This window comes from Scyliorhinus torazame, chromosome 16 (assembly GCF_047496885.1).
Source record: "Scyliorhinus torazame isolate Kashiwa2021f chromosome 16, sScyTor2.1, whole genome shotgun sequence".
Classification (NCBI taxonomy): Eukaryota; Metazoa; Chordata; class Chondrichthyes; order Carcharhiniformes; family Scyliorhinidae; genus Scyliorhinus; species Scyliorhinus torazame.
Window position 1 is genome coordinate 113,168,632 of NC_092722.1, and position 24,064 is coordinate 113,192,695.

At 46.1% G+C, this 24,064-nt stretch overlaps 1 protein-coding gene across 3 annotated transcripts in view; it reads right to left on the minus strand.

Annotated features, from left to right (window-relative positions):
- Positions 1-24,064, minus strand: part of LOC140393004 (protein bicaudal C homolog 1-like) — a 398,646-nt gene that overhangs the window by 304,280 nt on the left and 70,302 nt on the right. For all 3 annotated transcript variants that reach the window (XM_072478914.1, XM_072478916.1, XM_072478915.1), the window contains exon 2: positions 13,061-13,107. In XM_072478914.1, the coding sequence (XP_072335015.1) occupies positions 13,061-13,107 (47 nt within the window). The remainder of the gene's footprint in view (positions 1-13,060; positions 13,108-24,064) is intronic.

The window sequence follows — 24,064 nt, forward strand, 5'->3', positions numbered from 1 at the left end:
ATCATTAATATACACCACAAAAAGCAAGGAACCTAGTACTGAGCCCTGTGGAATCCCACTGGAAACAGCTTTGCAGTCACAAAAACAGATATCAACTATTACCCTTCGTTTCCCGCCACAGAGCCAATTTTGTATCCTGCTTGCTACGTAATAATAATTACTGGGCTTTTAGTTTTTAACCAGTCTGCCATGTGGGACCTTGTCAAAAGTCTTGCGGAATTCCATATTGACCACAACAACTGGTCCACACTCATTAATCCTCCTTTTTACTTCCTCAAAAAATGAGTCAGCTTAGTCAGACATGATTTTCCGTTAACAAACCCATGTTGACGGTCCTTGATTACTGCGTGCCTTTCTAAGTGCTAAGTGACAGTTTATCCTGTCCCTCAGACCCAATCATTTGGCCACCACCGAGGTCAGACTGCCTGACCTGTCAGTAAGTAAAGTCGCCCTTGTCCCAGATGGCCATAGGCTGCTTTTTCCCCTTTGAGGGGGTGGGGGGAGAGCTGACTGGTGGTGATTTAACATGAGGATCAGCACACCTCGGGCGAGGGGCAAGGTTGAGAAGGCGGGGCCTTCATGAATAACCTCAACTGGTGCAAGAATTGAACCCACGCTGTTGGCCTCGCTCTGCATCACAAACCAGTCGTCCAGCCAACTGAACTTGACTGGCCTGTAATTATTCAAGTCTATCCCTTGTTCGATTTTTAAACAAAGGTACAACTTGAGCAGTCCTCCAACCTTCACATTCATCCAATGAGGATTGGAAAATGGTCAAATCCTCTGATAATTCATCTCTCGCTTCTTTTTTTTTTAATAAATGTTTTATTAAAGTTTTTCCAATGAGCGTTTTTACATAACAAAAATAGAAATACAGATTGTAATAGAAAATAACAATAAACATAGCCCAAAGCTTACAATGAAACTACTTACACAACAGAAAAAAAAACAATTTTTAAACAGAACAAGGTGGGTTTTGCCTCCATGCCCAACTCACATTACATCAACAGTTACCCCCCCCCCCCCACATGAACCCCCCCCTCTCCCCCAGGATGCTGCTGCTGCTGACACTTCTCACCTGGCTCCCCTTCAGTCAGCAATGCAGCACCCCCCCCCCCCCCCCCAAAGCATCCATTAGCTCTGGATTCCCCCCCCATTGTGCTTCCATGAGTCAGCTCACCCATGCTGACCCCGGCTGCTCCCGCCTCTATATACCAACCCTTAACTTGTTGCCTCCTTCAGGCCACCCTCCCCCCCTCCCCCGCAGGGTAGAGGGGCAAGCACCATCTGGGACCTCCCCATGCCCCGGACAGCCCATCCCGGGCGTTTCCTGCCCCCTAGCACCGAACACCTGGAAAACAAAACACCTGGAAAACAAGCAGAACAAACAACAAAACCCCCAACCAAACCAAGACATGCCCATAAACTTATGTTTTATCTGCCGTCCTCCCCTCGGTCCCTCCCCACCCGCACATTTCACCCCCAAAGAACAGTCCCTTAGTTCAGGTCCACCTTCTCCTGCCTGATGAACGACCACGCCTCATCTGGGGTATCAAAATAGTGGTGCCTGTCCTGGTATGTTACCCACAGTCTCGCCGGGTGCAGGAGCCCAAACTTCACCCCTTTACCGTGGAGGGCCGCCTTCGCCCGGTTGAAACCTGCACACCTCCTCGCCAGCTCAGCTCCCATGTCCTAGTAAATTTGGATCTCACCAGTCTCCCACTTACTGCTCCGCTCTTTCTTCGCCCACCGCAGGACTCGCTCCTGGTCTGCCAAACGCTGAAGCCGTATCACCATCGCCCTCGGTGGCTCGTTTACCCTCGGCTTTCTGGAGAGAACCCTGTGCGCCCCATAAAGCTCCCGCGCCCATCAGCGTTCCCAGCATTGTGGCCACGTACATGCTCGCGTCCGCCCCCTCCGCTCCTTCAGGAAGGCCCAGGATCCGCAGATTGTGGCTCCGAGACCTGCACTCAAGGTCATCCAGCCTCTCCTGCCATCTCTTATGGAGCGCCTCGTGCGCCTCCACTTTCACCGCCAGGCCCAGGATCCCGTCCTCGTTCTCCTCCGCCACCTTCCTCCTCACCTCCTTGATCTCCTTCTCCTGCGCCTTCTGGGTCACCACAGTTCTTTCCATGGAGGCCAGCATCTCCGTTTTCAGCTCCATGAAGCAATTTTTAAGGAGCTCCTGTTGTTCTCTGGCCCACTGGGCCCACACCTCCCGATCTTCTCCGGCCGCCATTTTGTCCTCCCAGACCTTCTCGACCTTCTCCCCCGGGTTCGCGCATCTATCTCTTGCTTCTTTTAACAGCCTGGGGTACATGCCATCCGGCCCTGGTGATTTGTAATAACTATCTTTATTAGTGTCACAAGTAGGCTTACATTAACACTGCAATAAAGTTGCTGTCAAAAGCCCTTAGTCACCTGTTTGGGTACACAGAGGGAGAATTAAGATTATCCAATTCACCTAACAAGCACATCTTTTGGGATTTGTGGGAAGAAACCAGAGCACCCGGAGGAAACCCAGGCAGACATGGGGAGAACATGCAGACTCCGCACAGACAGTGACCCAAGCCAAGAATCAAACCTGGTTCCCTTGTGCTGTGAAGCAACAGTGCCAACCACTGTGCTACCATGCCACCCTTATCCACTTTGAAGGATGCTAACTCCTTTCTCCCGGTGTTTAACACAGTTAAACTTAACATTTCTCCTGCCCAACTGCAATGTCTGTAGTGTCCCCCTCTTTTTTGAAGACAGACGCAAAGTATTTAAGAACTATACCCACATCCGCTGCCTCCTCACATTGGTTATCGATTTGGTCTTAATGGGCCTTACTCTTTCCTCAGTTATCCTCTTAATATATTGGTAGAACATTGGTAGAATATTGGTAGATGATTAAAAGTCTGGTGATATAACAGAACAGAAAAAGGAAGCTTATGATAAATGTTCAGTTCAGAAGTCAGTAGAAACTAAATACAGGAAGCACCTTTGGGGCAGCACGGTAGCATTGTGGATAGCACAATTGCTTCACAGCTCCAGGGTCCCACGTTCGATTCCGGCTTGGGTCACTGTCTGTGCGGAGTCTGCACATCCTCCCCGTGTGTGCGTGGGTTTCCTCCGGGTGCTCCGGTTTCCTCCCACAGTCCAAAGATGTGCAGGTTAGGTGGATTGGCCATGATAAATTGCCCTTAGTGTCCAAAATTGCCCTTAGTGTTGGGTGGGGTTACTGGTTTATGGGGATAGGGTGGAGGTGTTGACCTTGGGTAGGGTGCTCTTTCCAAGAGCCAGTGCAGACTCGATGGGCTGAATGGCCTCATCCTGCACTGTAAATTCTATGAAACAACTTTGGGTTCTCCTTGATTTTGTTAATTCCCATCACCTATTTCTCGTCGCATTTAACAATGTAATTGACAAGAAATTAACAATAAATCTACATTGCATAGCTTTAATACCTCAACTATAATGGGATACCAAAAGCTGGAAGCAATACGATCATTGTGACCTGTCCATTGTCTTTGTCTAAATTGTACTCCATCTCCCATTTCTAAGTATCACCACCTTCTGAGTCAGAAGCTAGCATGTCACACATTGAGTCACAGCTCACACCTATTGTGGAACAGAAAGCTGATCCAGACATATCCAGAAAAAAAGGGAAGAGCTCACAAAATTACAAGTTTTAGGCTTTCTTTTTTTATTACTACTAGGCCATTCTGATCCAAAAAAAGCAAAGTTCAACCACATTGAAATGGGGAAAATGAAGCATGTTTTAGATGGAGAGCAATTAGGAAATAGTGATCACATCACCAAGTAAAGTAGTTCTGAAAAAGGACACGGTACAAATGAGCGGAGGACTAATTTCAGTGAATTGAAAATTGATTTTGCCTTCAGGGATTTGAGTCAAAGATCGGCAGGTGAAATAATAAATAAGCAATGGAAGGCCACAAGGGCATCAATAGCTACAGATCCCTGGATGATTAAAAGTCTGGTGATATAACGGAACAGAAAAAGGAAGCTTATGATAAATGTTCAGTTCAGAAGTCAGTAGAAAATCAAACTAAATACTGGAAGCACCTAGGGAAATGGAGAAAGAAAATAATGAGAGATTATGCAAATAGATTAGATGGCAGCATAAAAAGAAACAGAAAAGTACTTTTATGAATAAATCATAACAGGATAGTGATCGAAATAGTGACTGATGAGGGATAAATAGATGATTTTATCGAGGCAAAGGACATGCTGAGGTGCGACAGCAGAGGACATGCTGAGGTGCGACAGCAGAGGACATGCTGAGGGACGACGGCAGAGGACATGGCTGAGGGACGACGGCAGAGGACATGGCTGAGGTGCGACAGCAGAGGACATGCTGAGGTGCGACAGCAGAGGACATGCTGAGGGACGACGGCAGAGGACATGCTGAGGTGCGACAGCAGAGGACATGGCTGAGGGACGACGGCAGAGGACATGGCTGAGGTGCGACAGCAGAGGACATGCTGAGGGACGACGGCAGAGGACATGCTGAGGTGCGACAGCAGAGGACATGGCTGAGGGACGACGGCAGAGGACATGCTGAGGTGCGACAGCAGAGGACATGGCTGAGGGACGACGGCAGAGGACATGGCTGAGGGACGACGGCAGAGGACATGGCTGAGGGACGACGGCAGAGGACATGGCTGAGGGACGACGGCAGTGGGAATGGCTGAGGGACTACGGCAGAGGACATGGCTGAGGGACTACGGCAGAAGACATGGCTGAGGGACTACGGCAGAGGACACGGCTGAGGTATGACGGCAGATGTTACGTCTGAGGTACGATGGCAGAGGACATGGCTGAGGTACGATGGCAGAGGACACGGCTGAGGTACTATGGCAGTGTGCATGGCTGAGGGACTACGGCAGAGGACATAGCTGAGGGACTACGGCAGAGGACATTTGATCTTTGCCACTGAATGGAACAGAGTTTCCCAAGCTTTGATTAAGCCAGGGTAAGTAAACTGACGAGCAAGTTGGAATTGGTAGAAATGAAACAGTTGATGGCAGAGGTCTGAAAACGGCATCTTTGGTCCTTCCGATGGACATTTTCACTCGTCCATGACATGGTGGCAGACAACAGAGGTTGAAGGAAGTGACAAAGTCGTCGAGCTTGATGTCACTCACATGCAAATGGAGGCTGACCCTGTGCCCACTGTTGAAGTCATCGAGGGACAGACTGCAGATGAGAAAGTGGACGGCACTGGGAATATGACAGCACTAAGATGGAGGTAGATGACACTGTTCCAGACACTCATCCCATTAGCAACCAGACAAATAGACGGATTGGTTTTTGGGTTTCCAACAAGGGGTTGACAAATAACGTGACATTTGATCACAAGACCCCATTCCTGATGCTTAATCACGTTTGACCACATAACGTTTGATCACTCTTTACAAATCTTATCGCATTTACCTTTGTCAGGAGCTTCCCCTCGCCCAGCGTTAAATAAAATGATTGACATCTTGTGGACATTTAAGGGACAATATAGCATGGCCAACCCACCGAGCCTGCACATCCTAGGACTGGGAGGAAACCAGAGCACCCGGAGAAAACCCACACAGTCACAGGGAGCTCTGGAAATCGAACCTGGGTCCCTGGCGCTGTGAGGTAGCAGTGCTAACCACTGTGCCACCCTGTCCAATTACTAACTGACTAATTAGTCAAAGTGCAAAATACACACTTGACTCACAGAATTATATTTGATGTCTAATCAGAATTGCTGAATTGACCCACAGGCCTGTGCCAGCATAGCTTCCTCAAACTGAAACAGCCTGGTACAGCACACTAAACAAAGAATGTGGAGAGCAGGCAGCAAGAGCATCTGAACCTTTTTTGCTTCTGATCAACATCCTCAATTATTATGGGAAAGAAAACAATTCTGGATATTTGCACCAGTGGAATCTCACATTCACTTCAGAATTCGAGGTTCATCATCACAGGGTACGGTAATGTCTAGCACTGGTATTCCCAAAGTCTGGACTAATAATCCAGAGAACAAAAGTTGAAATTCATCAATAGCAGTTGGGAAGTTTTGATTTCAGCTTTTAAAAACCTGGAAATAAAAAGTTGGAATCAGTGAACTTACCCCAAAATTTCAGATTGTTGCAAAAAGAACCCCAACTAGATCACCGATGTCCTTTAGAGAGGGAAACATGTCATCCTCACCTGGGCCAACACCAGTCTCACAGCAGTGTGGCTGACTCTCAACTACGGTGGCATAGAGGTATTGTCACTGGGCTAGTCATTCAGGAGCCCAAGCCAATGATCCGGGGACTTGGGTTCAAATCCCACCACGGCAGACGGCTAAATTTCAATTCAATCAATGAATATCTGGAATTATGAAGACCATGAAACTACCGTCATAAAATCCCATCTGGTTCACTCATATCTTTTAGGGAGGGAAATCTGGGGGTCCTTCCGTGGTGTTTGGCATGTGACTCCAGGCCCAACAGCAATGTAGTTGACTCTTAATTGCCCTCTGAAATTCCCTAGCAAGTCACTCTGTTATATCAAACCGCTAGGAAGTTACAGCACACGGACTGCAGTGTTCCAGGAATGCAGCTCACCACCACCTTCTCAAGGGGCAAGTAGAGACGGCCATTAACTGCTGGCCAAGCTAGCGACACCCACATCCCATGAGTGATCTTTTTTTTAAACCCTTCTTAAGTAGCCTAACGAGTCACCAGGTTGCATCAAACTGTTACATCATTGAGCAGGCACGGGTTGCAGCCGTTCAAGAAGGTAGCCCAGTGTAAGAGCAATCAGGGCAGCTGGGAAAGGTCAACAAATGCTGGCTGTGCTGTATAAAAGCACGATCAAGGTCTCATCTTTCTGGCAATCCCCTTGACAAAGCCACTGGACATCTTTCTATTCTACAGGCACCACTTAAATACATTGTGGTCACAGAAAAAGATCAACGATGGAACTGGACCAATCTTATTTTCTCCGGTCTTTTAAAATCATAGAATCTTATCGCACAGGAGGTCAGGTGAACCTTTGTGCAGGCTCTTTGAATTGCAATGAACTAAATATATGCCCAATCAGGACTGGAAATTGAAATTGAACAGCGAACGATGTGAGGGAAGACTTCAAAGACACATTTAATTTGTTTCTTCATTGGATCTCCAGATGAATGACAGTGAGAGTTTTTTTATTCATCCACAGGTTATGCAGCATTTATTGCCCATCCATAATTGCCCTTGAGGTGATGGTATACTGCCTTCTTGAACCGCTGCAGTCTCGGAAGTGTAGGTACATGCACCGTGCTGTTAGTGAGGAAGTACCAGGATTTTGTCTGGCCTACATGTAAATCCATGCCCACAGCAATGTTGTCGACACTCAATTAACCCTCAGAAATGGCCAATCCAGCCAATCAGTGGTAGTCGAGAAAGTGGCTCACCATCATTTTTAAAATACATAAATTTAGAGCACCCAATTATTTTCTTCCCATTAAGGGACAATTTAGCGTGGCCAGTCCGCGTACTCTGCACATGTTTGGGTTGTGGGGGTGAGACCCATGGAGACACAGGGAGAATGTGAAAACTCAACACGGACAGTGACCCAGGGCTGGGATCGAACCTGGGACCTAGCAGTTTGAAAGCGCAAAACTCTCCACTGGTTGGACCATACCGAGCACAAAGGAAGATGTTGTGGTTGTTGGAGTCCAGTCACCTCAGTCCCAGGACATCAGTATAGGAATTTCTCAGGGCGGCATGTGGCGCAATGGCTAGCACTGGGACTGCGGCATTGAGGATCCGGGTTCGAAACCCGGCTCTGGGTCACTGTCCGTGAGGAGTTTGCTCATTCTCCCCATGTCTGCGTGGGTTTCATCCCCACAACCCAAAGATGTGCTGGTTAGGTGGATTGGCCACGCTAAATTGCCCCTTACTTGGTAAAGAAAAAATTATTGGCTACTCTAAATTTTAAAAAGTCTAGGAGTTTCTCAGGGTAGTGTCCCAGGCCTAACCATCTTCACCTGCTTTATCAATGACCTTCCTTCCATCACATGGTCAGATGTGGGGATGTTCGCTGATCATTGTACCATGTTCAGCACCATTCGCGACTCCTCAGACACTGAAGCAGTGCTCGTGAAAATGCAGCAAGACGTGGACAATATCCAGACTTGGGCTGACAAGTGGCAAGTATCATTCACGCAATGCAGTGCCAGGCAATGAACATTTCCTATAAGAGAGGATCTAACCATCACCTCTTTACATTCAATGGCATTACCATCACTGAATCCCCCATTATCAAAACCCTGGGGGTTACCATTTACCAGAAGCTGAACTGGACCAGCCATATAAACACTATGGCTACAAGAGCAGGTAAGGGGTTAGGACTGCTGTTGCGAATAACCCACCTGCTGATTCCTCAAAGCCTGCCCACTACCTACATATTAGCACATTACAAGGCACCACACACAGCAATGGGCTAATGACCAGATCATTTGTTTTAGTTGCATTTGTTAAGGAATAAATATTGACTGTTGTGATATGGTGTGCATGCACCTTTAAGGACACAATTCTTCAATTCTTAACAATCATTATATAGCCGTTTGAGAGCACAAAACTCTCCACTGGTTGGACCATACCTAGCACAAAGGAAGATGGTTGTTGTTGTTGTTGGAGGCCAGTCACCTCAGTCCCAGGACATCAGTATAAGAATTTCTCAGGGCAGCATGTGGCGCAGTGGTTAGCACTCGGACTGCGCCGTCAGGAGTGTGATGGAATACTTTCCACTTGCCTGGATGAGTGCAGCTCCAACAACATTGAAGAAGCGCGACAACATCCTGGACAAAGCAGCCCACTCAATTGGCACCCCATCCATAAACATTCACTCCCTCCACCACCAACACACAGTGTCAGTTGTGTGTATTAATATGTACAATATGCATTGCAGGAACTCACCAAGGCATCTCAGATGGCACCTTCCAAATCCACGACCATTACCATCGAGAAGGACAAGGGCAGCAGATACATGGGAACCCCACCACTTTGAGGTTCCCCTCCAAGCCACTCACCATTCTGACCTGGAAATATATCACTATTCCTTCAGTGTTACTTGGTCAAAATCCTGGAACATCCGCCCTAACAGCACACTGGTGTACCTATACCACATGGACTGCAGTGGTTCAAGAAGGCAACTCATCACCACCTTCCAAGGGCATTTAGGGATGAGAAACAAATGCTGGCCGAGCCAGCGAGGCCCACATCCCAAAAAAATTACTTATGCATTGCTGAAAAGACCATTTTGTCAAAGCTTTTCATCTTGCACTCATCAGGACAAATCTCAAGAACACCAATGTCAGTGGAAACAACAACTTTATACTCCATGAGACAAAGCTAGTCAAAAAGCTTCAACAAAGTGTATTTTTTCAGCAACAATCATTATATACCTCGACAGAATGTGATGTATTCGTCCCATAACTTGTAGGCAGTCTATGAGCAGCGGTGGTAATGGTCAGATACTTAGTTCTTGATGAACAGTCACTGTTTATTATCTTTTCAAATAAAGGACTCACAGTATTGCTTCGTCAATCCTGGTGTATGATTGGTGCACACAAGTTGAAGAAAAGAAGAATTTAATATTGACGAGGGCACCTTAAGGAGCTTTCCTCCTCTTCGAAATAGTGCTGGGGATCTTTCATATTCGATTATAAAGGGAAGATACAGCTTCGACAAAAGTGCAGGCCTCAACTATGCACTCGAACCTCTGCAGTAGGACCTGAACCTACAGTCTCCAACTCAGGAGTGTGAGTGTGACCAATGAACTATGACTGACACCTTACAAAAGATGAATGAATCATAGGGAAAGATGCAAACAAAAGTTCTTTGAAGACGTAACCAGCAAGGTGGATAACGGGGAAACTGTGGATGTGGTATATCTAGACTTCCAGAAGACGTTTGACAAGGTTCCGTATACAAGACGGTGAGATCACAGGGGATTGGGGATAGTGTGCTAGGTTGGATTGAGGATTGGCTGACTGACAGAAAGCAGAGGGTCGGAATAAATGGGTCCTTCTCTGGCTGGCAAACTGTAACTAGCGGGGGTGCCACAGGGGTCAGTCCTCAGACCTCAACTTTTTACAATTTATATAAATGATCTGCAAGCAGGGACAGAGTGTAACAAAGCAAAATTTGCAGATGTACTAAAATAGGTGGGAAAGCAGGCACTGAAGAGGTAATAAAGAATTTACAGACGTATATAGATAGGCTAGGAAAGGTAAATTATTATCTAAATTAAATGTGTCTGAGCAGAGGAATCTGGGTGTCTTTGTTCATGAATCGCAGAAAGTTAGTATGCAGATACAGCATGGAATTAGAAAGGTAATGAGTGTTTATTGCGAAAGGTCAGGCGTATAAAAGTAGAGAGGTGTTGTTGCAATTGTACAGGGTGTTGGTGAGACCACATCTGGAGTATTCTGTCCAGTTTTTGTCTCCTTATTTGAGGAAAGAGGTGGTGGCATTGGAGGCAGTTCAGGAGTTGTGTCAGATTGATTCCGAGGAGGAAAGTGTTGACGTACGAGTAGAGATTAAACAGTTTGGGCTTATACTCGCTGGGGTTTAGAAGGCTGAGAGGGGATCTGATCAAGTTGTACTAAAAGGGATTGGTAAAGTAAATGTAGACCAAATGTTCCCATGTGGGGCAATCTAGAATGAGAGGTCACAGATATAGGTTGAGAGGCGGCAAATTTAGAACTGAGCTGAGGAGGAACTACTTCTCACAGAGGGTGTGAATTTGTGGAACGCGTTGTCCCATAGTGTGGTGGAGTCTGAGTCATTAAATGGTTTCATAAAGGAGATAGATATAGTTTTGATTTTTAAAATGGGTTAAAGGGACATGGGGAACAGGTGGGGAGATAGATTTGAGACCAGGAAGAGATCAGCCATGAACTGATTGAAAGGCGGAAAAGGCTCAAGGGGCTGAATCACCTACTTCTGGTCCTAATTCCTATGTTCCTAAAATGGGGCACGGCAAATCTTGTTGAAAGGATTAAACGTTTGTCTTCTGATGTATCACTGGAACTAGATTTGTTGCTTTTAATTTGTTCTTGGGATGTGGCCATCCCAGGCACAGGATGGTGACGTTGCACCTTCTTGTGGGACCGCTGGCAGTGGTTTTGATATGGCCTACTGGCTTGCTTGGCCCTCTCAGAGGTTAGTTAAGGGCCAACCACGTTAATGTGGGTTTGGAGTCACTTAGATACAAGTCTGATTAAGGGCAGCAAGTTTCTTGCTCTCAAGGACAATTGTGAACCAACTGAGTTTTCACAACAATTCATCAATCAGGTGTTTCATGAACTGGAGGTAATATTCCAGATATAACATTCTACTTCGGAGCAGTATTATCAAATGTTTCAGAGTCGAATTGTCAGAACAGACAAAATGAAGCAACCAGCCCAGGAGGAGAGGATTTCTCTCAACCATCCAGCAACTTGAGGGTTCATTGCCGACAGCATTTGATCTGAAATGAACTCATTATCTCTGAAATCAAATTCTTTTTGAACCCATAATAAAACGATGACGCCACGTATTTTGTAGCATCGTACAACACAGGAAGGTGGCCATTTAGCCCACTGCAGCTCTTCGAAAGGGCTCTTCAATTTTTTTGGCTCTACGGCTCTGTCCCCATAGTCCTGAAAATAATTCCTTTTCAACCACACACCTTTTTAATGTTGCACCCTTTCAGCAAGTTCTTTGCAGATCACAACTCACTGTGTCAAAAATATTCCTCACCTTCCCTGCAGTTCTTTTGTCAATTACCTTCAATAGGGAATAGTTCCTTTTTGAAAGTTACTATCAAAACCCTCTGTGATGCTGATGAGCTCTACTGAACCTTCCCTCTGCTCAGAGGAGAACTCTCTCAGTTTTTCCAGTCTCTCCTCTTAAGATCTAGTCCCTCATACCTTGGCGCCATTCCCGCAAATCTCTTCTCTGGTCTTGCTATTGCAACAGTTCAGGACTGAAAGCGAATGTCGCCACAGTCCCCGAGGACCAGAGGCTGCTCTCCCCTTATGGGGAGAGAGCGGACTGGTGATGATTTAACCCGAGTGTCACCACGACTTAGGTGAGGGGGCAGGGTTGAGAAAGCGGGGCCTTCACAATGCAGGAATAGAACCTCTGCTGTTGGCGTCTCTCTGCATCACGAACCAGCCGTCCAGTCAACTCAGCTAACGGTCTCTCCAAACCAGTATCCAGCAAGTTAATCCCAGGAACTGCTGCTTTGAAGAATCTTTCACTCCCCATGTTTTATGAACTTACTCATCTGTTGGACATATTTAGACATTTTCTTAAAGAACAATAAATCCAACACTTTGATTCCAGTACGCACAGCACTCCATCTCAATGATATCAGTGCCTGAAATCTCACCAGCAGCTGATTTTAAATGAAAGGCAGAAAGACTTCTCATTCACACTCGGAAATGTTCTTTGAATGATGGGTTAAAAAGAAAACCCCACAAATCCTCATTTTTAGATGGAATCTAGAGTGCCCTGCATTCCCGCGTTTCTGCCTTTTTCTTGATCACATGCCTTTCAGACACTTAATCAACTAACCAACAGCTAATTGAAATGACTTGGGGGCCTTGAGAATGGGCTGAAAGTGCAGGGGACTGCAGGTGAGCATGGTGCAAAAGTTATGTGCCAGTACCTTTACTTGGCCAGTAAAGAGAATTTGCAAGTTTGGTTTAAAATTAGGTATATTACAAAACAGGCACATTAAAAGGTGGAACAATTCCTATGGCTGCCCCACTAAAACTGATTATGGGTGTTATTGGAGTCCGAGTCCTTCTGATAATAATCAGCATCATAGGCACAAGGTTTTACAGTGACAGAGCTTAGGAACAGAGTAGGGAAGCATAATGCTTTCATTTTCACAAGATCAGAATATCTTTATGCCATACTCTCTCACAAACAAGGACCTCATCATTTCTTACAGATATGGTTTGAATTATCTTTTTAAATTGGTCTGAGGTAAAATGCACAAACTATACCAAGGTCAGGAGTATTAAGGGGGCTGAGCAACAACACAGTACCTTCTGGAAGAAATCTTCCCCAGTTGTGCCTTTTCCTTCAGCAGCGGCTGTAAAATAAACATTCAGGGTCAAAAAGATTCCAGTTCAATACTTCAATCAAACACAAAGAAATAAACAAGCAGCAAACGTTTAATCATGAAAATCAACATGTTTATAGAATCTTTTATCAATACCCCGAATGGTGTTCTTTGTCCCACGTGACACGTCAAGAGGGTATTGGGTGATAAAAATCACATGACCATTCAATCTAAATTCGGAGTGGTAATTGACTCAATATTTTTTTTTTATTTAGAGTACCCAATTATTTCTTTCCCAATTAAGGGGCAATTTAGCGTGGCCAATCTACGTCCAGTGCACATCATTATCTGCAAACTCCACATGGACAATGACCCGGGGCCGAGATCAAATCCAGGTCCTTGGCACCTTGAGGCAGCAGTTCTAACCACTGTGCCAGCGTGTTGCTCTATTGGCCCCCTCTTCGGGGTGGATCTTGTTACCATAAAAAATCATTGTTCAATATTCTACCAACTGGATCCTGACAAAATCCATTCCTGGCCAGAAACTCACTGCTCGGACCAACCCCATCCCCCCAATACTCCCCACACTCACTTCCCTCCCATGTCCAGCCCCTCTTGCACCCATCCCTCCCTCATCCCAACTCCAGCTTTCACCCACCCTAACCCGCTCCCAACTCACGCCTCACCACCACCAACCGAACTCCTTCCCCATTCCCAACTCCTTCCCAACCCATCTACACAATACCGCCCCCCCCCCCCACCCCCCCATCTCATCCCCAACCCAACCCTCCCTCATCCCTATGTTCATTATACTCACTGAAAGGGTGCCAAATTTGATTCCAAGCAGAGTTCCGTTTGTGAATCTTTGGCGGGATTGTTGTTGGGGGAGGATGGGTGATAATACCACCCTCTTTAACCTCTGGACTGGACAAAGTGGGCAGTGAACAAGTGGCCACAGGTCCCAGCCATCTTTGCTGGAAGTGTACATGTGAATACAGGGACATAACAGGGAGCCACAGTCCAACCTTGTGTCTCCCCCTCCTTCACCGTTTCAGCTGACACACAGTCAGCACACTCAGAATAGGAGTGAGAGGGGTTTTGGGGAGGGAAAGGCAAGAACAATTCAACAGTGACAGAAAATGGTGGGGTGTAAGGCAAGTAAAAATAACACAGAAACAAGAATCATAAATAACTGGGCAGTAGCTTGTGCTTAGCTCAGGAATGTTATATAATGTGAAGTGAGTAGGAAATGAGCTGCTCCATAGGAATTTTACACTTGGATCAAATATCTGTTTCCCGGAGCTCAACTGAACACTTTCATTTAATGTGTAACATGTTCCCCAAGGCAAACACGAGACCAGATTACCCAACACCATCATCGCAGAATATAGGCACAATACTTTTGGTTTAAGCCAGGCTAACATACAGTTAATGATAGAGGGGAGAAGATCTTCTGGTCAACCTGTCCCACACAATGGCGATACCCTGTGTAGCACAATATTGTTATGAGGATATGTTGTATAGAATAAAAATATATATGGCATTGGCTAGATATTATATACATTTTGGAAAGAACACTTTTGTTAAGCAAATGACGTTAGCCTATAGCAGCTATTAAGTTGAATCTGCAAAGGACCCAAGGTTGTTAATGGAGACACAGAGTCTAAGGAATTCTCAGAGACAGTGGCTAAGATAAACTCAGATTGAAAACCAGAGATAGGTCACGAGGCCCAGCCTTTGGGCGAAATATATTGGATTGTTTGAACTAACAGTCGGAGAGTCTGCCAAAGGGACATCAGGGGCATGAGCCTTACCCTTCCTCTCTTCCCCTTAAACCAGTCTCATCAAAGCTGAGCTATGTTTTGTGATTGGAAACCCCACCAGAAGACCTCAGTGCTGCAACCACGATAGTTCCAGTGAAAAACCCCAGTATCTACTATGGAAAGCAACCCTTCAGCTTATAGAACATAGAACACAGAACACAGAACACAGAACGATACAGCGCAGTACAGGCCCTTTGGCCCACGATGTTGCACCGAAACAAAAGCCATCTAACCTACACTATGCCATTATCATCCATATGCTTATCCAATAAACTTTTAAATGCCCTCAATGTTGGCGAGTTCACTACTGTTGCAGGTAGGGCATTCCACGGCCTCACCACTCTTTGCGTAAAGAACCTACCTCTGACCTCTGTCCTATATCTATTACCCCTCAGTTTAAAGCTATGTCCCCTCGTGCCAGCCATTTCCATCCGCGGGAGAAGGCTCTCACTGTCCACCCCATCTAACCCCCTGACCATGGACAATCCATGAATCCATTTTTTCAAACTTTAATTTTTACTTGGCCTAGTTTTAATATCTGATAGTTTGCAGAATTATATTTCCTCTTTGCTTCATGTTTGGGGAGGGGGATGTGTTGTGTGTTGTTTTTGAATTAGTGGGTAGTTGGACATATTTGTACGTTTCAAGCCTTTTGTTTACAATTTCTGCATCTTTCCTTGAGAGTTTGAGCAAGAAAGCCAGCTCCTTATCTGTTAACATCAAATACAAGTTCCAATTAAGGGGCAATTTAATCTCACCAATCCACCTACCCTGCACATCTTTTGGGTTGTGGGGTTGAGACCCGCGCAGGCACGGGGAGAAACTCCACACGGATAGTGACCCGGAGCCGGGATCGAACACGGGTCCTTGGCACCGTGAGGCAGCAGTGCTAACCACCCTCTCATTTGTTAACTTAAGGACCTAGCTGGTTTACTTATTATACCAAGCCACACACAGTTAATTAATATATATATACATACACACACATTATATATAGTGCGCTTCCTCAAAAAATTAGAGGGTGGGGTCAGACAAACAAAGAATTCAACTCCTTATTCGATCTGACCTGTGCAAGGATAAGTAGAAACGTGCCAATTGCCTTCCACACGTTCGTCTGGGAGAGCATAATTAACAGGGAAACAGCAGAACCCAGACAGCACAAACCAACCTCTGTCCGTCACTTACAGCACTAGTTGGAAGTGTTTTGGGCTGCATCATTTTCACTTGGAGACCCTTAACACTAAAATCGCATTGGAAACCATTGGATACACCCAGAGAGCCAACCTGCGAGTGACAAGGCAGAAGACAAGGTGGAGGTCAGTTGAATTAATCTGCGAGACAAAGGACTCAGCTGTTCACTTAATGAGAAAAAAGGAGGCCAAATGCTCCGATATGTTTCTAGGATGAACGTTGACTGAAATGTATCCGAAGAAAATGTGTGTTTGCAGGTGCTGGGTTCCCACGTCTGACTGGATTCTTCTGGCTGAAGTAAAGTTGGTTGCACCCTTTAGTTACACCAAGTTCCACAGATGAAGGATCCATGAGCCTCCCACCAGTCCCACACTGCAAAGACTGGACAATAAATCCAGTTTAGGCAGACGGAACGCAGCATTACATTTGCCTGTCTTCTACCTGCTTTCCAGTATCCCAGCCATCCCTGTTTATATTTTTATGAGAAAACCAGGAGAGAAAATAGTTAATTATAATAAATGATCAGCACCTTTGAAAGGGACATTTGACGGAATTGCGCTGGAAAGCAAAAATTTGAACAGAAAGTTCATCAAATTAAAATAACACAATGCCCTCCAGCCCCTGTTGACCCCACAAGTCATGGAAGGCCACAGGTATTGCAAGTGACCTGCCAAGGAGTGTCAATGCCAGCCTCTCAATTAGCTGCAGTTGTTCATTTTCGCTGTTTGAGTGCTTCCCAGCCTGTCAGTTTCACTGAACAAACATTGGCCAGAATTCTCCGGTCGTGGCAATTTGATTTTCCCACCGGCAAACAAGTTTTATGGCAGCGAGGGCTGATCACAATGGGAAATCCCATTGAGAAACGGCGGGAAGTTAGAATCCCACCGCCAGCGACCAGCACACCGGCAAGAAGCATGCGACTGGCGGACCGGAGAATTCTGCCCATTGTCTATTGTTCTGTACCATCTTCTTGGCCCTGGTGAGTTCCACACAGCAGGGTAGCTCCATACACAGGCTGTTAAAGTGAGCGGACATTGCGTGCTCTTGGCTGTTGTATCAGGACATTCAATTTCTTTACAGGTGAATTTGGAGCATTGGAATCAGGCGGGGTGGCTTTTAAAATATTTTGGCCCTCTCAGTTCTTAAAAGGCAATACTAGCACATCGTTAGTCTTCAGCTGTTCTCTGGTCGGTGCTATTTTGCAGACTTACCCCAGGCTTCTAGGTTTTGGGATAGATGGATTTCAGCATCATTGAACCAGTTCCAGTCACATAGTCAATGGACTTTAGAAGATAGACAGTAGTCTTTCACACTTAACTTGTGGATAACTGGTTGCATCAGTTTTCCTTTGCGCCATTGTAAACCTGAGACATAAGAGACTCTGGGTCCATGTACTCTGTTTTTAGAGTAGGTTTCGGCCGAAGGCAGGCATGAATTCCACAAAGGAGTGCTGTTTGGGCATGTCTATTCAAGGAGAAGAACCCCCACCCAGTATGATTCCATGCAGAACTTTCTAGAACTTGATAGTCTGGGTTGCAGTTGGAAAGATCACCCTTTCGTCAGCCGTCTTAACATTTAATCAGTATACATATTTAAATAAAGACAGTTCCAGACATTTCCATACCAGCACATGACACGCTTGCAGTTAAGAAAATGGCGGGTGCTTCACTGAGCATGTCAAAGCCATTAACAGAGGGTGGAAGATTCAGCATGATAATGCCACTGAAGGTTAAGGGATGGCGTTAGTTGGAGATGGTCATAACCTGGCATTCGGGTCCCACTCCAAAGACTTGAGCACAAAGTCACGCCAGACACAGTGCAGTACCGAGGAAGAGCTCCACTGTTGGAGGTGCCATCTTTTAAGATGAGACCTTAAACTTTTTAAAAATAAATTTAGAGTACCCAATTCAATTTTTCCAATTAAGGGGTAATTTATCGAGGCCAATCCACCTACCCTGCACATCTTTGGGTTGTGGGGGTGAAACCCACGCAAACACGGGGAGAATGTGCAAACTCCACACGGACAGTGACCCAAAGCGAACCTGGGACCTCAGTGCCGCGAGGCAGCAATGCTAACCACTGAGCCACCTTGCTGCCCAGATGAGACCTTAAACTGAGGCCAAGTGGATGCTAAAGAAACAATGGCACTATTGCAGTGAAGCAGGGAACCTCTTCCATAAATTATCCCTTAATGTCCAACGATGTACAGGTTAGGTGGGTTTACGGGGATAGTGCGGGGGAGTGGGTCCAGGTCAGGTGCTCTTTTGGAGGGTCGGCACAGACTCAATGGGTTGAATGGCCTCCTTCTGCACTGTAGAGATTCTATGGATTCGAAGTGGCCTGCAATGTTTATCCCTCAATTAATGTCACTGTAACAGTATGTCTACTCATTATGGAGTTTGTGGGAGCTTGCTGTGTGATCCATGCATTACAACAGTGACTACACTTCAAAGGGACTTCATTGACTGTAAGGATATATTCAGGGGTTGTGCATGAAATGAAAATCCCTTATTGTCACAAGTAGACTTCAAATGAAGTCACTGTGAAAAGCCCCTAGTCGCCACATTCCGGCGCCTGTTCGGGGAGGCTGTTACGGGAATTGAACCGTGCTGCTGGCCTGCGTTGGTCTGCTTTCAAAGCCAGCGATTTAGCCCCGTGCTAAACAGCCCCTAATACCACAGTATTTATGTTATGTAGTATCTAGAATAGCAAGAGTTCATCACCACGGGGCAATCTAAAGAGTCACAAGACCAGCTACTAGGCTCAGCTGTAGACTGGGCAGAGACCCATGAGTTAGCACATAGCGTGGGTTCTACCCAGTTTATGTGCATATCATTACAGGTTATCATCACACACTCTTGTGTTCACCCGGACAAGGCTCAGAACCTCTTCGTGAGACCTGCTGAAACAAACATACAACAACTACAGGCCCTTTTGCTTTGCAGATATGGAAGCTAACAAGAGCTCAAGTCCAGTGAGCACATGAGCAAAGCACAGGGTAACTGCAGGTGGCGCTGTAACCAGTGGGTTTGTGCAGAACCACAAAAATGCAAAACAACTCACGACACATTCAATATAGAAAAGGAAAAAAGACTTGCAACCTCGGGACTTTCCAAAATCCAGAGAACTTGTTTACATCCACCCAAGGAGTAAACATGTACCAATGAGCGGTTTCCCTTCGTTTATCTTATTGCTGCCGGGTGGGAGTGTCGGACTAGAGGACCTGGTCTAAAAATCAAACCTTTCAGAAGTGAAATTAGGAAACACTTCAACATACAAGTCTACAAACATAAACTGATGTTGGATCAAATGTTCATTTTAAATTGAGTGTGATAAAACGTTTAGTTAATATGGAGCAAGTACATGGAGTTCAGCTGTAAATCAACCAGGATTTCACCGATTGACAAACGGCTCGAGGGGTTAAATTGCCGACTCCAATTCCTGGGTTCAGTCAGCGAAAAAATGGGCTCCCAGTTTAACACCCCATCTGAAAGATAGCGGGCACGATTCAGCGGCCTCGTCGCACCCAACTTGGTGCCAGGACGAAACCATTGATGAATTGCTCCTGAGATTTCAAGTCAGTCTCTGAGATCTTGATGTGGGCCCGTTGCTTGAAATCTTTCTTTCCCAAGTTTGGGAGTTGAAACTGAGGTTCAGTTTAGCATGTGATGGCTTCTGCAGTCAACTATTCGGAGGGTTGCCTTTTTCAGATGAACTCGGCAGTTTTTTGGGATAGTGAGCTTTCCTATTCCTCACCAATTCTGCAGTTAAGGCACTTGTCAATTGGCAGAATTGCAGCTGATTTCTTAGCACCTCCCTCTTTTGGCCAAGAATCCTCTCTGAAGTTGTTTCTAAGAGATATTCCTGAGGTACTGCTCACAATATGGTAATTCTCAAACTGACTATAATACACAGTACTCCAGATGTGGTTGCACTAGTGTCCTGTAACCTCATTTTAGTATTCAATTCCCCTCACAATAACATGCTATTAACTTTCCTCATTACCTTCTCTCTCTGCCAGTAATAATAATCTTTTGATGCACGATCAATCACTACTGAAGCGAGATTGTAGTCCAATTGAAGGCTTTAATGAACAAGTAGTTACCCCAGCAGCTCCAGTACAGAATGACTGCTGTGGGTGAAACACAGACTCTTATGCTCCGCCTGCTGGGCGGAACCAGCAGGCAGGTTCTACCACTCATACTACAGTGTAAGGTACATCCCACCTAGGTACCGCGATACCCCTAAAGTAGCCGACCACATCTTTATTGTCACAAGTAGGCTTATGTTAACTGCAATGGAAGTTACTGTGAAAATCCCCTGGTTGCCACACTCCGGCGCCTGTTCGAGTACACAGAGGGAGAATTCAGAATGTCCAAATTACCTAACAGCACATCTTTCTGGACTAGTGGGAGAAAACCGGAGCACCTGGAGGAAACCCACACAGACACTGGAGAACATGCAGACTCTGCACAGACAGTGACCCAAGCTGGGAATCGAACCTGGGACCCTGACACTGTGAAGCCATAGTGCCAACCATATGGGGCAGCATGGAGCCTGCACGTTCTCCCGCTGTCTACGTGGAATTCCTCCCCCAAATCCCGAACGATGTGCTGTTAGGTGAATCGGACATTCTGAATTCTCCCTCCGTGTACCTGAACAGGCGCCGGAATGTGGCGACTAGAGGCTTTTCCACAGTAACTTCATTGCAGTGTTAATGTAAGCCTACTTATGACAATAAAGATTCTTATTATTACTCTGCTACCGTGCTGCCCCATATATAGTTTATAGTTATATTGTTATATCGCTTTATATGGTTCCAAACTTAAAATGGCTGCTATGTTAATTTTATGAAGCATTGTCACACCAGGCAAAGATGTTAATTATGTTGAGGTCCTTTGAAGTTTTTTCCCGTCTCTTCAGAAGTAAAAGGGTTTTTCACACCTTTTAGAATTCAATGAACATCCCTGGAGGGATCCTTGCATTTTCTAATGAGTCTTTGTAGCGAGATATGGAGATACGAGTCTGACAAGGCTTAAACACTGGAGGTGCCATGTTGTCTGCCCATTCTTCTGTTTTAGAAAGCTTTAAACCCAACGCAAAAAGTGTTAAAATCAGAATGTGCCTTTAAAACAGTTGCCCTTAAAGTCTGAAATTGCACATTTGCACAAATTGGGCAGGTTACAGCGCAGGCCCAGATAGGCAATGGGCTTTGCAACTTACCCATTCAGGCTAGCCCAAGAAATTTAAAAACTGTGCTCAATATTCTTCAGTGACTGAATTAAGAGCCTGCATTGGGCATAGTTCAGCGAGTCAGAAAGGACAATTCTAGGAGTTAGCAAAATGGAAAGATAGAGATTATTCATTTAATCCCATGGGGCTCAGGCCTGTCCATAACATTTAGGTAGTCAGAAATTCAGGTTCTAGGCACAATTGGATTACCGAATACCAGATTTACAACTTGTATAACACAGCTGCGGACAGCGGGTCTCTCTATATTAACCACCATCTTCAAACACTGCCTCACCTTATAGGTTTAAATGAAATAGTTTAAGGGCAGCACAGTAGCATAGTGGTTATCACAGCTGCTTCACAGCTCCAGGGTCCCAGGTTCGATTCCCGGCTTGGGTCACTGTCTGTGCGGAGTCTGCACATCCTGCCCGTGTGTGCGTGGGTTTCCTCCGGGTGCTCCGGTTTCCTCCCACAGTCCAAAGATGTGCAGATTAGGTGGACTGGCTATGCTAAATTGCCCTTAGTATCCAAAAAGGTTAACTGGGGTTACTAGGTTACGGGGATAGGGTGGAGGTGTGGGCTTGGGTAGGGTGTTCTTTCTAAGGGGCGGTGCAGACTCGATGGGCCGAATGGCCTCCTTCAGCACTGTAAACTCTATGATCTATTAAAGTGGTCACAATTGCGCTCTTTGTTAGAAGTGCACCAGGTTTATACAGAATCACAGGTGTGTACAGCGACACTCCTCCACAGGATGGGACTCGATAACAACAACACCTTGCAATTATGTCATTGCAATTATATAGCACCTTTAAAATACCATCACAAGGCATTTTACCGGAGGAAGGAAACGGAAGAGAGATAGGGGGAGAAGTTTAGGGAGGGAAATTTCTGAGCTTAGGCAGCTGAAGGTACCGCTGCCAGTGGTGGAACGATTATAATCGGGGATGTTCAAAGGTGTGCTGAAAGTTGAGGGTTGTAGGTTGGGAGGAGATTACGAAGATGAGTGGTGAAGCCAGGAGGGATTAAACAACATGGATGAGAATTTAAAAATTGAGGCAATCAAAATTGACCAGGAAGCAATGTAGGTTAAAGAGTGTGCAGGTGGTGGGTGAACTGCATTTGGTTGAACCTATAATAAGGATAGTTTTGGATGACCTTAAATGTTTACAGAGGTCAGAAGATGGGAGGACAGGCCAGGAATGTGTTGGAACTGTGAATTCTAGAGGTATCAACGGCATGATATGGATAAGGAAACAAGAAACCTTAATGACAGCACAGATATATCGCCATCTCAGCATGGAATACTACACCAAGGTTGCAAATGATCTGGTTCTGCCTCGGATGGTTGGCTGGGCGAGGAATGGTGTGGGTGGCCAGGGAATGGATTTTTGAGGTGGGGCCTGAACACAGTGGCTTCAAGACTTTGCAATGTTTAGTTCGAGGATATGTCCTCTCATTCAGTACTAGCTGTTGGATACGTAGTCTGATCATTTAGAGAGTGAAGGGGTTGAGGAGGTGCTGATGAGGTAGAGCTGGGTGTCGCCAGCATAAATATGGAAACCAAGCTGTTTTTCAAAGATGTCACTGTTATAACCTGCCTACTGACGATTGGCTGGGGACTAATGATTAGCCCACAATCCTATGGGAGTATGAACTTCCCCAATGAGGGGGGCGGAGAAACTCCTACTATAAATAAGCTGGCCAGTCCAGGAACCAGGAGGAAGGAGAAGGTAGCAAGGGAAGTTACTGCTACTGTTATGTATATATTGTTATAGTAAATAAACTTTATTATTTTGTATCCTTAAAACTCGTGCTGGATTCTTCGGGGCCCTCACAAAACTGGCGACGAAGGTAAAAGTGAATAGCTGTCTACACTGCTGAAGCCACCTCCCTGGATTTTTGTTGGATACAGGTTGGAAGTTGTTTTCTATTATACCATGCCTCTGTACGGACGTTTGGATGTTTTTGATGCTGCGCTGGAAAGCTGGAACCAGTACACGCAACGGATGCGTTACTATTTCCGGGCAAACAATATCACTGAAAACGAGCGCCAGGTGGTCATATTGCTCACCGCCTGCGGGCCGCATACGTTTGGGGTGATTAGGAGCCTTACGTACCCAGCTGCGCCGGACACCAAAACGTTTGACGAACTTGTGAAAATAGTGGGGCAACACTTTAACCCAACCCCGCCCATGATAGTCCAGCGTTACCGGTTTAATACCGCTGAGAGGACCCCTGGAGAATCCCTTGCCGATTTTTTTATCCAGGCTACGCGGGATTGCGGAATACTGTGACTATGGTGAGACCTTGTCAGAAATGTTACGCGACCGTTTGGTTTGCGGTATTAACAATGCGGCCACCCAGAGAAAGTTGTTAGCGGAGCCAACATTGACTTTTCAACAGGCAATACAAATAGTCTTGTCCCGAGAGAGCGCAGAGCGAGGAGTACAGGAGCTACAGGGAATGGAAGTGCATGCCTTGGGGCGAAACCCTTTCTGCCCAAAAACGTCCCCCCGCACTCCTGCGGTACCTTGGGCGAGGCAACGACCAGACCGACGCCAGTGGCCATCGGACATTCCTCCCCGAAGGGAGCCTTCTCCAGAGCCAATGGATGAGGAGCCATGTCCGTGTCAGACTTGTAGGCGCCGACCCTGTCGCGGACGGCGGTCCTGGGGACGCCAGAGGCGCCGTCGTTCCGACCGAAACTGGGACCAGCCCAGGGGCCGTAACTGGGACCAGCC